Source organism: Sturnira hondurensis, unplaced genomic scaffold (genome assembly GCF_014824575.4).
Source record: "Sturnira hondurensis isolate 20B ecotype Veracruz unplaced genomic scaffold, ASM1482457v3 Scaffold0013515, whole genome shotgun sequence".
Lineage (NCBI taxonomy): Eukaryota > Metazoa > Chordata > Mammalia > Chiroptera > Phyllostomidae > Sturnira > Sturnira hondurensis.
Window position 1 is genome coordinate 4,619,601 of NW_028086146.1, and position 15,488 is coordinate 4,635,088.

The following is a 15,488-nucleotide window of genomic DNA, read 5'->3' on the forward strand; positions in this document are numbered from 1 at the left end:
TTTGCTATTTTAGTGGACATGATGGGCTGAGCACAAGGGGATGGTAGGGTTAGGTTGGCTTGGAGCCAGTTTCTCAACCTTGGCACTGTTGAAACGTTGGGCCGTGTAATTCTCTGTGGTGGGCACTGGCCTGTGCATTGTAGGGTGTTTAGCAGCATCTTTGGTGTGGATTCTCTACATGCCAGTAGCATGTCCTCTAGGGACAAATCACCCTTCATTGAGCACTGCCGGCTTCAAGTAAAACAACAAATTTCAAAGTTTCCTTATTTATGCCTTTTGTCTAACCCTAAAGCAACAGGACTGTATTTTTTTTTAAGATTTGGAGCAAGAAGTGATTTAGAGTTTCAAATTGCATTTGGCCATGCCCTTTTCTGGGCTCTCTTGCTGAATCACAATTCCATTTTAACTTCATGTTTCAGAGGTTTACACATGCACTTAGAAATACATAGAATGGTACTTCTTTCTTATGCCCATGTTGTCATGTGGATAGTTATGTGTACATTATTCTTCCCGTTGGAAATAGCTGAAGTGATTGATGGTCTCAGTAAGTTCACATTTGACAACCTCTGATGGAGTCTGACCCTTTGTATCTTTTTCTTCTTTTTCTGAAAGTTTTTTATAGCCCAGTGATCTTGGGGATTCATTGGGGAAATTGAATGTTTGAGTTCAAGTAACTCCATTCCTATTTCCAAAGAATACTGGTTATCTCATGCTTTCTGAAAAAACTGAAAAGGTATTAAGGGGGAAAGTAATTGTGCCTGGATTTGATAATGTGTTTATTTTCCAGTAAGCTTTAGTTAAAGGAAAAGGAAAAAACCTCCAGTTTATCTGCCTCTCTCGTGGCAGCAGTTGGGCGGTCTGTGTATCAGAGTTATCAACCTTTGGGCTTTTTTAGTTATAGTACTACTGGGGACGTTGGGGTTTCATACTTCTTGGGGTATGGGAAATTTGTAGGTGGCACTAGTTATAGGTAATTCTAACTGATTCAGTCTAGTTCCAACTAGAATTACCTGCACAGCTTTGAAATAACCCAGGGCCCAGGTGGAATCCCAGACCAGTGAAGTCGGATGCTCTGGGGATGGAGCCCTGGCCTCAGTGCTGGCCTCTGTTCTCTCCCTGTTCCAGTGAGGGTGGAAGTTGAGAATGAGGGCATATTTTTGTAAATAAAGTTTTATCATAACATAGCCACTGCCATTCATTTAATGATTGTCTAGAGACCCTGTGGCCTGGAAAACCTAATATTTTTACCATTTACCAAAAAGTTTGGCAGCCCTGGCTCTAAACTCAGTGACTGTTTTTCAAATATTTTGAAGAGGCTTTATACAAAACTGATAGTAAGAGGAAAGAATCCAGCATTTTGCAGAGTCTGTAGGCTTAAATTGTTCCAGTTTTCTTGCACCTGGGGAAAATTGAAAAAGCATTTTTTTTGAAGAACTGACTGGAAGGTCTTATCACCAGAGGAAGACGTGACCAGCTCAGCCCCACATGGGAGGCACCACTCTTGATGTTTGGACACTTTGTGATTAACGGTCGGCAGTCGTCTTCTAACTAATGATCGTTACTTAGACTCTGTGATCGGCTCCAGGAAAGGCCTGCAGAGGCAGAAATGTGTCTTTCGTGCAAAGTGTGTTTCACCACTGCAGCCATTCTAGACGGTGGCAGGCCCCTGTAAGAAAATGCCTGAGTTCTGAGGAGTCTCATGTGTAAAAATAAGACGAATGAAAAATTTAGAATGACATCATTTCTGCCTTCTAGAAGGGTGTGAACATTGGGTCAAAAGAGTTTTTAGAAGGTCATTCTATGGTCGTGGGCCGCTAATGGCACTAAGTATGAGAGAAAGGGTCACCCGGGGGTGTCCAACCTTTTGGCATCTCTGCACCCCACTGGAAGAATAGTTGTCTTGGGTCACACATTAAATACATTATGATACATAATCACACAAAAAATCTCCTACTGTTGGAAGTAAATTGATGNTAATCTGCCTCTCTCGTGGCAGCAGTTGGGCGGTCTGTGTATCAGAGTTATCAATCTTTTGGCTTTTTTAGTTAGAGTACTACTGGGGACGTTGGGGTTTCATACTTCTTGGGGTATGGGAAATTTATAGGCACACTAGTTATAGGTAATTCTAACTGTTTCAGTCTAGTTCCAACTAGAATTACCTGCACAGCTTTGAAATAACCCAGGGCCCAGGTGGAATCCCAGACCAGTGAAGTCGGAGGCTCTGGGGATGGAGCCCGGGCCTCAGTGCTGGCCTCTGTTCTCTCCCTGTTCCAGTGAGGGTGGAGGTTGAGCATGAGGGCATATTTTTGTAAATAAAGTTTTATCATAACATAGCCACTGCCATTCATTTAGTGATTGTCTAGAGACCCTGTAGCCTGGAAAACCTAATATTTTTACCATTTACCAAAAAGTTTGGCAGCCCTGGCTCTAAACTCAGTGACTGTTTTTCAAATATTTTGAAAAGAGGCTTTATACAAAAGTGATAGTAAGAGGAAAGAATCCAGCATTTTGCAGAGTCTGTAGGCTTAAATTGTTCCAGTTTTCTTGCACCTGGGGAAAATTGAAAAAGCATTTTTTTTTGAAGAACTGACTGGAAGGTCTTGTCACCAGAGGAAGACGTGACCAGCTCAGCCCCACATGGGAGGCACCACTCTTGATGTTTGGACATTTTGTGATTAACGGTCGGCAGTTGTCTTCTAACTAATGATCGTTACTTAGACTCTGTGATCGGCTCCAGGAAAGGCCTGCAGAGGCAGAAATGTGTCTTTCGTGCAAAGTGTGTTTCACCACTGCAGCCATTCTAGACGGTGGCAGGCCCCTGTAAGAAAATGCCTGAGTTCTGAGGAGTCTCATGTGTAAAAATAAGACGAATGAAAAATTTAGAATGACATCATTTCTGCCTTCTAGAAGGGTGTGAACATTGGGTCAAAAGAGTTTTTAGAAGGTCATTCTATGGTCGTGGGCCGCTAATGGCACTAAGTATGAGAGAAAGGGTCACCCGGGGGTGTCCAACCTTTTGGCATCTCTGCACCCCACTGGAAGAATAGTTGTCTTGGGTCACACATTAAATACATTATGATACATAATCACACAAAAAATCTCCTACTGTTGGAAGTAAATTGATGATTTTGTGTTAGGCCGTGTTTATAGCCATCCCAAGCTGCATGCAGCCTGCGGGCTGTGGGTTAGATGTCCCTATTAGTCCCTTGTCACCACCATGAGGTTTTTGTTTTTGTTTTTAAAGATTTTATTTATTTATTTTTAGAGGGGAAGGGAGAAAAAAAAGAGAGGAAAAGAAACATCAATGTGTGGTTACCTCTTGCACTCCCTTTACTGGGAACCTGACCCACAACCTAGGCATGTGTCCTGACTGGGAATCGAACCGATGACCACTTGTTTCACAGTCTGGCACTCAATCCAGTGAGCCACACCAGCCAGGAGAACACAATGAAGTTTTTGAGCTAACAGAATCAGCCTTTCCTGGGAGTGAGTGAAACTCTGAGACCCCACCCCAGACTTACTGAGTCAGAATATACTTTTCCACAGGATCCCCAGGCTGTTTTTGTACGTATCAGGAGAGCATTGGGAAGCACGGGTCTAACTGATAATTGGGTCAGTGCAGGAAACACCATGTTCGTTTGTCATCACTTTCCTCCTCAATGATCGCCCAGCCCCTTAACGGCTCTCCTGACTTGGGCTCACACAGAAAGAATGCCCAGGGTTCCCCCATTGGGTCTTTCCAAGCATTGCTTGTGTGCCTGCTTATTTAGTAAAGGTTTGTATGATGGTGGAAAATGAAAATTGGATGGTTGAGCTGGAAGGGATACCATTTTATATGCTTCAGGAAAAGGAACTAGAAAGGATAAAAGGAACTTGCCAGATAAACGTCACCTGAAAGGTAATTAAGTGGAATGGCGCCTTCTTTGCTTCTACAAGAAGAAATGACCCACTCGTCAAGCATACATTTCTGCTGGGCAGCAGCTGGGAAGGGCAAAAATGACCTCCTTGAGCTACTTAAACTAACACATGGAAAATCATGGGCTTAGGCGTTTCGACCAAGCAGTACTGTAGTATTCAAAGTACACTTCAACCTGTATTACTTGAGGAATTGTCCATAGAAGAACTTGAGGGAGCCCTGTACTTGATTTTATCCTGCCAGGTTTTGTCAGGTTAGTACTTTTTAAAAAATCAAGTAGCTTTGTAGAGACTTGATTGAAAAACATGATTTCAAAATCATTCCTTAGTTCTTGAACAGAATTGATTTATTCTGAACATTTCCTTAGATTGACTTCTTTTTTGTTAAACTTGATACCATTTACATTTAGTATTTTAAAGCAGTATGAATAATTGAAGTCTAGAAGTTCTTGCTGTGAAGATATGATCGCGCACTGATGTTTAGTGTCTGTACCAGGGTGTGTGCAGAAAACAGGACAGTTCTGGGTGTTCGTGGAAGTGGCCGGGAGGAACCAGGAAGGTGGAAGGGGGCGCGCCTCTCCACCCGCAGGTCCTGCCTCCTTAGCTTTGAATGAGAGGCCAAGAAGCTATGTGAACTCCTTCCAGGGAAGCTGTCCTGTGGTCCCAAAGGCAAGGTCGAATTGCCGGAAAAGAGTGCACACATGCCAAGTGTCAGCTGCTCTCTGCTGCTGGAGGGACAGCATGTGGTCCCTTCTGCCTTCCCTTCTGTCTCCCCTAGTTCACTCCATGTCTTGTTAGCAGAATCCTAATCACCTCCGGAACCCTGGTGACCAGAGAGTCCGTGACACAGACATCAAACTTTTGTTCCTCGTTACAGGGAATAGCGTAGAGAAGGCTGGGAGTGAGGCCGAGGGAGGCTGGGATGGGTGCTGAGGGACAATATCCAGCACAGCGTCATGCTTGTGACAGCAGCTTACCTCCACACTATTGTCGTGTCGGGTTTTAAAAAATGCTCCCTTTATGAACACTGAGAGAGGTAACTAAGGGAAGACACCAGTTTCACGTGTGAGGATGGGAGGAAATGTGAGGAGGTTCAATGACTGGCTGCCGGTCAAACCAGTTAGTCAGTGCCACAGCAGACTGTTGCCCCCTAAAGCACACTCTCCTGTCTTTCCTGCCTTATTCTCTTTATTCCTTGTTAATTGGGCATCGTGTGATGAGATGGAATTTTAAAGGTGCTTTAGCAGGGACCCCAGGTAGAAAAGGCACCTTGGAATGCAGAGTTCTAGTGTTTTCAGGGTCAGTATACCAGAGGGCATGCTCATCGTTAAGGGTACCTCCAACGTAGTAGGCTGTTCCCTTAATTTAAAGAATTATGCAATTTCGAAATGATTGTAAATGGAACTCCAGTCTCAATATATTTTTTCTTTTTTCTTAAGCAGATGAAAACCTCGGACAACCGCCATGCCATGAGTTCTCAGTACAGGATGCATTCTTACTACCCACCTCCATCCTACCTGGGCCAGAGCGTGCCCCAGATCTTCACTTTGGAGGATGGCCCTGCTTACCCGGAAGCCAAAGCGAGTGGTAGGTGTCTGTCTGGTCACTCAGGCTGGACTTGGCGGGTGGCGGGGGGAGGACGAGTGTCTAGACTGGGCCTCTGGCTCTCTGAAGGCTTATCAGTTAGGAGCCCTGGAAAGTTCATTGCTCTGCAACTCCGATATAGTACCTTTAAATTTATTTGTTATGGAATGATTTTGCTTTGCTAGAGTCTTAATATTATATTTATCTTTTCTGTGTACCTGGAATGACAAGAGTAAGATAAGACACTGTCCTCAGGAGGAAAAAATGTGTTTTCTGAAGATCAATATGAAATACAGAGGCACTTTAAATGTGAGGCCAAGTCCTGATATTTTTGAAGTGAATTTCCATATATTGAATACTCATTTTCCAAAACTTTTCCACTTTAAAATTGAAGGTGTATTTATCTTTGGGGGGAAGAAATAAAATAACATAATAAAACATTTTTGAACACAATAGATCTCAGAGTTTATGCAGTAGCAATGCAAATAACTTTGATAAAATGGCTTTAAAGTAAAAAATGACTGTTTAATGAACCAAAGCACTTTGAAATACACAATTGCTCAACTTCAATTTTAACCTTCTCCCCAACATTTACACTGTGGTGATAGATGTCTTTTATAGCTGCTGTGTTTCCGGCACCCATTCTCAAGTTCTTTTTATTTAAGCATCATCTTTTGATCTAGGAAAGTGAGAAGCATACACAGTTGGGGCCGTAACAGAAATCAGGGCAACTGTGAATGACTGGGTAGAGAAACTACTAGAACTTAGCTTGGACTAAATTTTAAAAGTTTGCTTTTTCAGTAACTTGACTCTCTATAGAGAACTTGTTTCTTTGCAAAGCAAGTGTGTAGAGAACGAGAATCAGAACCATACTTTAATTTACAAATTTAAAGCAATTAAGTCTAAAAAAGCTGGGCAAGTTACACTTTATTTAAATCACATTAAATAAAATGAAGGGTTCCATTAACATAGAATATATAGGTTGAGGGAAGTGATCAGTGTGAACTGAAGAGAGATTAAAGGCCACGTTGTTCATCCTGCTGTGACTTTTATTAATAATCATATTTCATGGGAATGGACAAACACATTCTATTACAAATATTCAAACTGTGTAACATGTGCCCATATAGTCTTTCTTTCATACTTCCTTCGATTATGTATATTTATCTGGATGGTAAGCTCCTTAAGGATAGAGAATGCATCATAGAGAATGCATCTCTTATACCTTTTTGTCTGCTGTGATGCCTTTTATTTCTTGTTTATTGGTTGAGTGATAAATGAATGAACAAATGACTTAGGTACTATTTTTAAGTAAGCTTGTTCTATAAGAAAACAATCCTGAAAGGTCAGAATCCTCATTGTCTGATGGAACCAATGAGCAACTTAAGGATGAAGCCTTTAGAGAAACATTCCTTCATTAAGACAATTAGCAATGAAACCTATTTTCAGGAAGAAAGTGCCTGAGCTTCTTTCTCCAGGAATAATTGAATGCTTTTTAGAAGCACTGGCAGTCTTGAGACAAAGGTGTAAATTCAGAGGAAGGCAATAAGACCAAAAGATAAGAGGAAATTTATTAGAGCCGAGAAGAATGAGTTTGGAGAAGAGCAGTAGGCATTTGAATTTATGGCAGAAAACAGACTCAGAGGAAAGAGGTTACAGTCCAAGAAAGAAAAGACTGGCCATACCAGTGTTCATAGGGGAAGACTGAGTGAATAACACCTAGAATTTCTCAAAACTTTTCTGGTTCTATCTATGTTTATTTGAAAGTGTGGCTTAACCTACTGGTACCCCTCTAACTGATTAGCTTCAGACATGAGGGAGTTGGCCTAGAAGAATTGCAATAAAATCTCATTAAGACCTAGTTTGGAATTGTCGTGCGAAACGAGAGGATGAATTCATAGAGAATCCAAGTCTCAGCTAATTTTTAAAAGAAATAATGGCTTTCTGACTTCCACAACTATGTGGTGTCATGGGCAGTACGTTGCATGAGATTTTTATAGAGCTGGTGGGGAGGGAAAAGGAAAAGGGAGTCCATGTTTGGGTGTCCTGTTCCGGGGCATTGGATCCTCGCTTTTATCATCAGTATTGACACACGTGTGGGGAGCAAATAAAGCCCGTCATGGGGCTGAGGCTGGTGGCAGGCGCCTTAAGTGGGGATGGGAACATCAGTTACTTATTTGTGAGAGTGTGACAAAGGCTGGCTGATAACCCATTACAGGTATCAATTCTCTCAAGTTTGAGTTGTGGTCCTTTGGTTGGTTAGGTTTATAAATAAGTTAATGAGATGTTTCTCTCCCTCTCTCCTTCCTCTCCAAAGATAAATAAATAAATAAAATCTTTAAAAAAAATAAAAATAAATAAGTTAATGATTTGTAAATACTGTATCAATTATTCTAAATGAGAACTTCTAAGTAATTTCAACACCAGTATTTTCAGTAGGTTTAATATTTCCTTTAAAGTCTTAATTTAAGTATTAATTTGTCCATTAAATTCATTTTTTCTTCAGTATGTTTAAAGACAACCATAATCTCTCTTAATCATCTAAAGAAATGAGTCCAAGTTCAAGATTTTGCTAAATATCGCAAATGGAAATGGAATGTAAGGGGGAAAAGAATTACAGGAAACGTCTTCCTTTTGCCACGTTGTGCCTATTCAGGGTTTTTCTTTGTAAAAATGCTAGGAGTTATTCTCCCTTTCATACCCTGGAACACGTCAGGAGGTAGATGAGAGAGATGGCGGGGTCTGGTTGAGTAGGGCTTTGAAGACCATTGCAAACACTTTGGCTTTTATTTCAGATGAACTGGGCAGCCACTGGAGAGTTTTCAGCAGAGAGGTGACATGCCTGCCTTGTGGTTTTTAAACATCACTCTGGCTGCTGTGTAAGAACAGACTGTAGGGATGCCATGTGGAAGCAGGGGACCAGCTCAAAGGCTACAGCAGTAATTCTTGCAGAGGATGCCAGTGGCTTAGTCAGGGAGGGAGTGTGGTGTGCTGACAAGCGTTTGTGAATTCTAGATGTATTTTGGAGATAGGGCCAACAAGACTTGCTGATGGATTTGGGATAGGCCATGAAGGAAAGAGCGAAGGATCGCTCCCTAATTTTTAACCTGACCAAGTAGAAAACTGGAGTTTCCATTTACTGAGGTAAAGAAGATCATAGGAAAAAACAGGTTCCTGGGAGTTAGGAGTTTAATTTTGCACATATTTAGTATGAGATGTTCGTGAGTCATCCAAGCAGATTGTCAGATGCCAACTGTATGGATGAAGATTGAAATAAGATCTCGATAGTTCAGTGCATAGATGTTATTTGGAGTCAGTATGATGCGATTCCCTGGAGAAGTGAATGTAGATGGAGAAGAAGCACCAAGGGTTGAGCCCTGGGGTCCTCCGGTGTCTAGACCTCTGGTAGATGGGGAGGCCCCACAAAGGGGAGAGTAACAAGGAGCAGCCTGTGGGGCAGCAGAAAAACTAGGAGTGACTGCTGTGTCTTGGAAGCCAACTAGAGAAAGCGTTTCAGTGAAAAGAGTCAAATAATGCTGATGAGCCAATGGTATGAGGGCTGGACGCGGCCATTGGCTGCTGCGAGGTAGAGAAGATGGATGACCATGCAAGTAGCACTTGGGTGGGGAAGTGAGAATCAAAGCCTGATGGTCCCTCAGGCGCCCCTGGCAGAGAAGCGCTGGGGCAGTGAGCACAGACAGTGTCGCAGGGAGTTTTGCTGTGAGGGGGGCCGTGGAAAGGATCACTGACTAGAGTGAGGCGTGAGTCCAAGGAAGGGAGGTACTGCAATAGGCTTGTGTGCTGAAGGGCGTAACACAATAGAAGGAAGGTTAGCTGGTGCAAGGTTTGCGTGGGGGCACACTAGTTAGGGACACTGGCAGTGTCCCAACATGGGATCTCAGGCAGTGGTCCCCGGAGTGGGGGCCACAGACTGGCAAAGGTCTGTGGAGAGCTTTGTTTCTGGTGTAAAAGGAGATAAATAAAGGAATTAAAATTAACCGAAAACTTTAGCAGCTTGACAGAGCCATTTTATGTCTATGGAATCTAGTAAAACATTGGGGCTTGTATTTTTTGTCTTTTATTTTTCTAGTAATTTTTTTGTTGAAGTAATCTTCAATAAAAAACTAGTTAACATTTTACAGTATAAAAATCAGTGGCATTTAGTAGAGTCATGATGTTGGGCAACCATTACCTCTGTCTAGTTTTAAGGCATTTTAGTCACCCCAGAAGGAGACCCCATGTCCATGAAGCAGTCCCTCCCCATCCTCCCTTCCTCCAGCCCCTGGTAATCACGAAGCTGCATTCTGTCTCAATGGATTTATCTATTCTGGTTGTTTGGTGTAAATGGAATCATATAATATGTGCCCTTATGTGACAGGCTTTTCTCACTGAGCACATAATATCTTCAAGTTTCATACAAGCTGCAGCATCTATCACTTCATTACTTTTTGTGCTGAATAATATTATATTGTATAGAAATTCATTTTGTTTTTCTGTTCATCAGTTGATGGGCATTTGGGTTGTTCACCTTTTGGTGATTGTGACTGGCACTGCTATAGAGAATCGTGTGTAAGTCTCTGGTGTCTGTTTCCGGTTCGTCTGGGTGTATACCTAGGAGTGGGATTGTTGGGTCATATGTAATTCTTGGTCTTAGCTTTTTGAGAAAGTGCCCAACTGTTTTCCGTAGTGGCTGCCCATTTTACCTTTCCACCACAATGTGTGATGGTTCCACGTTCTCTTGTCAGCACTTGTTATTTTCCATTTTTAAAGTTATAATTCTGGCCATTTATTTTTATTGCAGTCAGTTGGACACTGGAAAAAAATTGAAACAAAGCAAAAACAGTTTCCTCCCCACATACAGGTTGAGAAACACTGACCTCGTACACAAGTGAGGTTGGGTGTATGTATGAGTGTGGCCAGTTTCTAGTAACAGATGCAAGTTGTACGGGAAGGGGTTGCTAGGAGCATCCTGGAAATGATGTTTCCTCAACTAGAGGTAAAGACACGGACTGCACAGCACCACCTTTGTGTTAATACATGGACACACGTCTCGGGGATGGGCATCTCTCCCTACATCTTGAGAAGTCCCAGTCTGAAACTCAGAAACAGTGCACACTGTTTCTCCTAGTTTGGGGCCCCTTCTGACTCAGATGCAGTGGCAAGCCCCCGTACACACTCAGCCTTCCTTTACACTCAGCCCCTGCTCTTTCAGGAGGAAGAAAACATTTGAGGTGTTTATCATGGGTCATGAGCTATTCATGTGCTACTTGTCTGAAAACAGAGGACGTCCACGGCTCTGTGAGGCAGAGTGCAGAGCGCTTGCATTTCACCCAGAGGTCAGAGGGCCAAGGCCAGTGGAACAGCCCGAGTTGAAAGCCGCAGGCTCCTTCTGTGATGTCGGAGCCGCCTGCAGAGGCCGCTGTGTTCCCAAGTACAACTTTTGAAAGCGTTCAGCATCAGCAGATTTGTAGGCCGGTGGATCTAGAAGTGCCTGGGTGCACTGATGGCATATGCTACCTCCCCCCCCAACCATTGCGCCATTGCGATGACTAAAAGCAAAATGGTTAAGCATTCACTTCATAGAATAAATTCATTTAATTAGGTTGGACTTTTAGCAAGAGGTCATGCAGCCAAACCTCCCAGTCTAGCAGGTGAGGAGAGAGGCTGTGCTGCCCATTGAAAGCACCCTTAGATCACCCCACTCAGGATCCAGGATGCCGCTGTTGCCTTTATGTGTGACGTTCTGCCAGCAGTGCCGGGGCGGGGTGGTAGAAACATCGTGTATTTGGCATCTGAAGGGAGCCATGGCTCACCAGCTGTGCCGCCTTGGGAGTGGCAGGCTGTCCTGAGAGAGCCTGTTTCCTACCCCGTTAAAGGAGGGTGAGGAGATGGGCCCCGTCAAACCCCCGGAGGGGTTGTGAGGGTGAAATCGCGTCTCTGTAAACAAGCTCTAAGAATAAAATGCAACAAGAGGTGGCAGGATGCTATTCTTATTTTCACCATTCCTTTCTGCCAGGGTTGTGTTGATGTTTCAGGTAGTTCTTGTCAGGGAGAAAGATGTTCTGGAAGTGTTTTAGAGTCTTGTTCAGACAGGGAGGAGAGCAGGCCAAGGGATCTGAGGGCCGCTTTTGTGATGCGTGTATGTGACCTTTTTATGTTCAGCTTAGCTTTGAGCAGAGTTAGATAAGCGGGGCGTTCACACACACCCGCCGTGGCGGCCGGTACATGCAGGGGAATGGGCCCCAGCCCGGGAGCGGAGCACCAGGTGGGATCCTGAGATGCTCTCTTCATGTCTCAGAGCTTCAGCGCCTGCATGTGGAAGGTTGGAGAAAAAATAACAGCTTTACTTGTTTTTATATATGGATCATATAAACAATTACATGAAAGTATGGCAGAAGCTGTCAGCTCGCGCTCATAGGAAGACCCATCCCATCTTCTCTTTCTATTTCAGCAAGTGCTCAGCAGTGGACTAGGCACATGAAGGTGATTACAGTCATTAAACAGGGCCTATGTTTTAGCTAACCATATGTATTCGGATTCTCAAAATTAACGAGACATCATGGTCTGCTGAATGAGGAAGATGAAGCATATAACAATTTTAAACATAGAATAAGCATTTAGAAATGGCAGGTTTGAAGACTATTTTAATATAGCACACACGGTATGTTTCCTAAGTAAAGCAAAGGAACTAACCAGAGAAGAGGATATGTAAGGGTACCAGCAGGTCCCTTTATACCTGAAGAACAGGATAGAGGGAAGCTAAAATGCTATTTGATGGGAACATGTAGATTTTTGTCTTTTCCTTAAACCCCTTTTTCTTCCTCCGTGAACAGAACACCCTACAAGGCAAACTGTGGGAAAGATTGAGCACCGATGTGCCTCTGACATGGCCTCTGTATAAAACTCTGGCTTTTGACAAAGCCACCGACAGTCTAGAAATAGCAGGCAGTTCCCAGGGGCCTACTTGAATGACATCTCGCTCCCTCCTGTGAGGAAAGACTTCACTCACTGCGGCACTGGCAGGAGTCACCAGGGTGTGTTCTCACACTCGAGGGCAGGGATCCTAGCCTTTCAGCTTCGTATTCCTCCCGGTGCCTAGCATCATGCCATGTTCTTTGAGGGCTCCGGTGGTTCCTGGTTTCTTGAATGAATGCCTGGAGTGACGCTTTCTGGTAAAGCAATCCAAGAAATTGGACATGGACTCCGTGGGGTACAGCTGTACCTTGGATTTATATCATGTAGAATCTTCCCTTTGGAAAACTTGTATTTTAAAGCCTTAATTCTTCATGCATGCTTGGTTTATGATTAATAACATAGCTGTGCAAGAGGTTGAGAGGGGCTTAGTCACTGTTCCCACTTTATAATAGAGACTGGGGTGGAGCTGCAGGCCAAGGGCTGCGCCGTCTCTGAGCCCTGGTGCTGGTGTTCAGGAAGAGGAGCCAGCACGGGAACCCAAATCTCTGAACCACTCCCTGTGGTTTCCTCCCTCCTTCCCTTTTTCCTTTTCTCACACTTAGGTAGCTCTTACAATCTCTGTACGAGGATGGCAGTGCACTTGATGGGCACTCATTCAGTTCTCACAGCAGTAGTCTTGTCCCCATTGTGCAGATGAGGACACTGAGGTAAGAGATGATGCCCTTGAAGTAAGGGGGAGAAGGGGTCCTCGTTTTCACGTGGCAGGTGGAGAAACAGCATGCCGGTGACTTAGCTTGTTTGAGGCCTCCCTGGACAAGTCGGGCATTCTCATGCTTGAACTATTTTTAGGGAAATAATAGTTATAATGAGTCCGAGAGTGTGCTTGGAAGTGTACTACCTGCCAAGACTAAAAATATGGGTGCAATAGTACTTCTTGTGCTGTGATGATAGAATTTCAGAACCTGCTCCTCCAGCCTATGCGTCATGCAGCAACACCCCCATCTGAGGGTGTCCCAGCAAAATAAGCAAACACACAAAACAAACCCCAAAATGAAAAGCAGAATATCAGGGTGGTATTTACATTGCTATTCTCAAAGCTAAATACAATATAAACATTAAAACCCCCCTTTTACTTAATTAACACAGTAAAATCACTTAATTTTGTGGTTATACTTGAATTTTCTTTTTACAACAGGGGGAGTGAAGTACGCTATCAATATATGGTGAAGGCAGACATTAAAAATTATATTAGTTACTAGCTTTGAAATTATATGTGTATAGAAATGTAATCAGTTACTTTTATAGCTCTTTTTTTCCTGTGGACTTAAGCTGTTATTTTAAAATTATTGTGAAAAAGCCTGTTGATTTTTCCCAGATAATTTTTGAGAGAAGACAGTATTTCACACTCTACTTACTCTATCAGTGGCTTATTAGATTTCTTTTACATCCCAAACTCAGGCTGTAAAAACTGTAAAGCCAGTATACAGGGCACCTTTGCAGGGGTTTCCCTTTGGGCTACGGATTGCAGTCCACAGCAGGACACAGAGAGCCGGAGCTCTGGAGGGTACACTTTCAGGAACTCACAGATGTCCTGAGATGACCGGGTTGAACATAATGACTAGAAAACATTGCTTGCCCATGTTTTCAGTGCTTATTTTATCTTGGTGGGATTTGGATATGACATTTAGTCCCTTATTTCCCCGCTCAGTGCAAGGAGCTCAGTCAGTTTTGGACATACCACACATCACCGGGTTCACCTGTTTCTGTTACTTACTCGGTGATCACTTGTATTTAAAAATCCTGAAGATGCAGTGCCCATGTGGGCATTAACTTGGATTTAACAGTAGCTACTCTGGTTGGAGTAACCAATATCATCACACATGGGGTTTCTTCATTTGAATCTGACTCGAATGCATTGGGCCTCAACGATGTCTTCCAGCATGGTGTGGAGTAACTCGGGAGTTTATTCTATCCTCAGAGGCACGGCTCAGGCCAACTACAACTTGAATAACCTTCAGGAAAGCTGTGCTGTCCTTCTGTCGGCCGCTGTCTTTGAAAATTGCCTCCAGAGTTAGTGAGCAGGAACAGTTAAGATTTACAAACAATGATGAAGCTTGTCACGCATCTTTCACCATTCATCATCCAGGTGCCGGGCCTGGGCGGTGAAGTGTTCTTCATAAAAACCAGCTCAGTGTGAAATACACCTCGCTGCAATGTTTACTGCTCTGAAGCTCGTCAGAGGCCCTTTATAGTAAATCCAGATTGCGATGTGACATTACAGTATATCATTGCCCGGCGCGGTGGGGTTTACACTGGGAATGAGTGCGGCGCACACCAGATGAGGTGTCCAAATTGAGTTATGTCAGAATTTGGCTGTTATATGGGGATAGCTTTTGTTTTCTGAACACTGAAAGTTAGCTTTATATGTATTTATATTTATATATAGGCATATACTTCCCACCTTGCACATACACACGGGTATACAATATATGCTGAGGTCAGGTTCCAGCCGGGCTTCTTCTGTAAAGGATGGTGACCAGCTTTTACCAACCGTTGTTCATTGAAATTGGCATAAATGGAATCTTGGGGGAAGTAGAGTAGGTGGTTATTTTATCATAGAAGTGGGTTTGATTTTGCTATTGTAAATTGGTCGTGTTTACCACTCTTCTTTACAAAACCAAGGATCCCTCTCTCCTGGGACTGTCGTAGTGCTGGAACGATCCCTTGGATTTGAGGGCAAAGGGAAGAAACCCTGCAGGACACGTTCCTTGGGGAGGTCTCTGAAGTCTGTGGCTTATGGTTTTTAGTGGGTATCAGAATCTCAGTGCTGCCTCTGTTATCTAGAAAGATGCGGTTTGCAAGAGAAGATGTATGGTGTTTTAGCTTAAATCTGCAAAATAAAAGCACACAATTTATTGGATGGTCAGGTTTATTTACATTCACCCTCAAAGCACCAATATTAAAAATGAGCTCTGTAGAAATATTATATTCAGAGGTAACATCAGGCCCTATAGTCCCATGATCATCTTAACACACATACTTTAAAATCCTCTTCTCAGTGTAGCAGAGTTGTT

General features: G+C 43.2%; 1 protein-coding gene across 1 annotated transcript in view; it reads left to right on the forward strand.

Annotated features, from left to right (window-relative positions):
• DMRT1 (doublesex and mab-3 related transcription factor 1) overlaps positions 1-15,488 on the forward strand; it is a 97,502-nt gene that overhangs the window by 51,581 nt on the left and 30,433 nt on the right. The window contains exon 4 of the mRNA XM_037061668.1: positions 5,358-5,502. Coding sequence (XP_036917563.1) covers positions 5,358-5,502 — 145 coding nt within the window. The remainder of the gene's footprint in view (positions 1-5,357; positions 5,503-15,488) is intronic.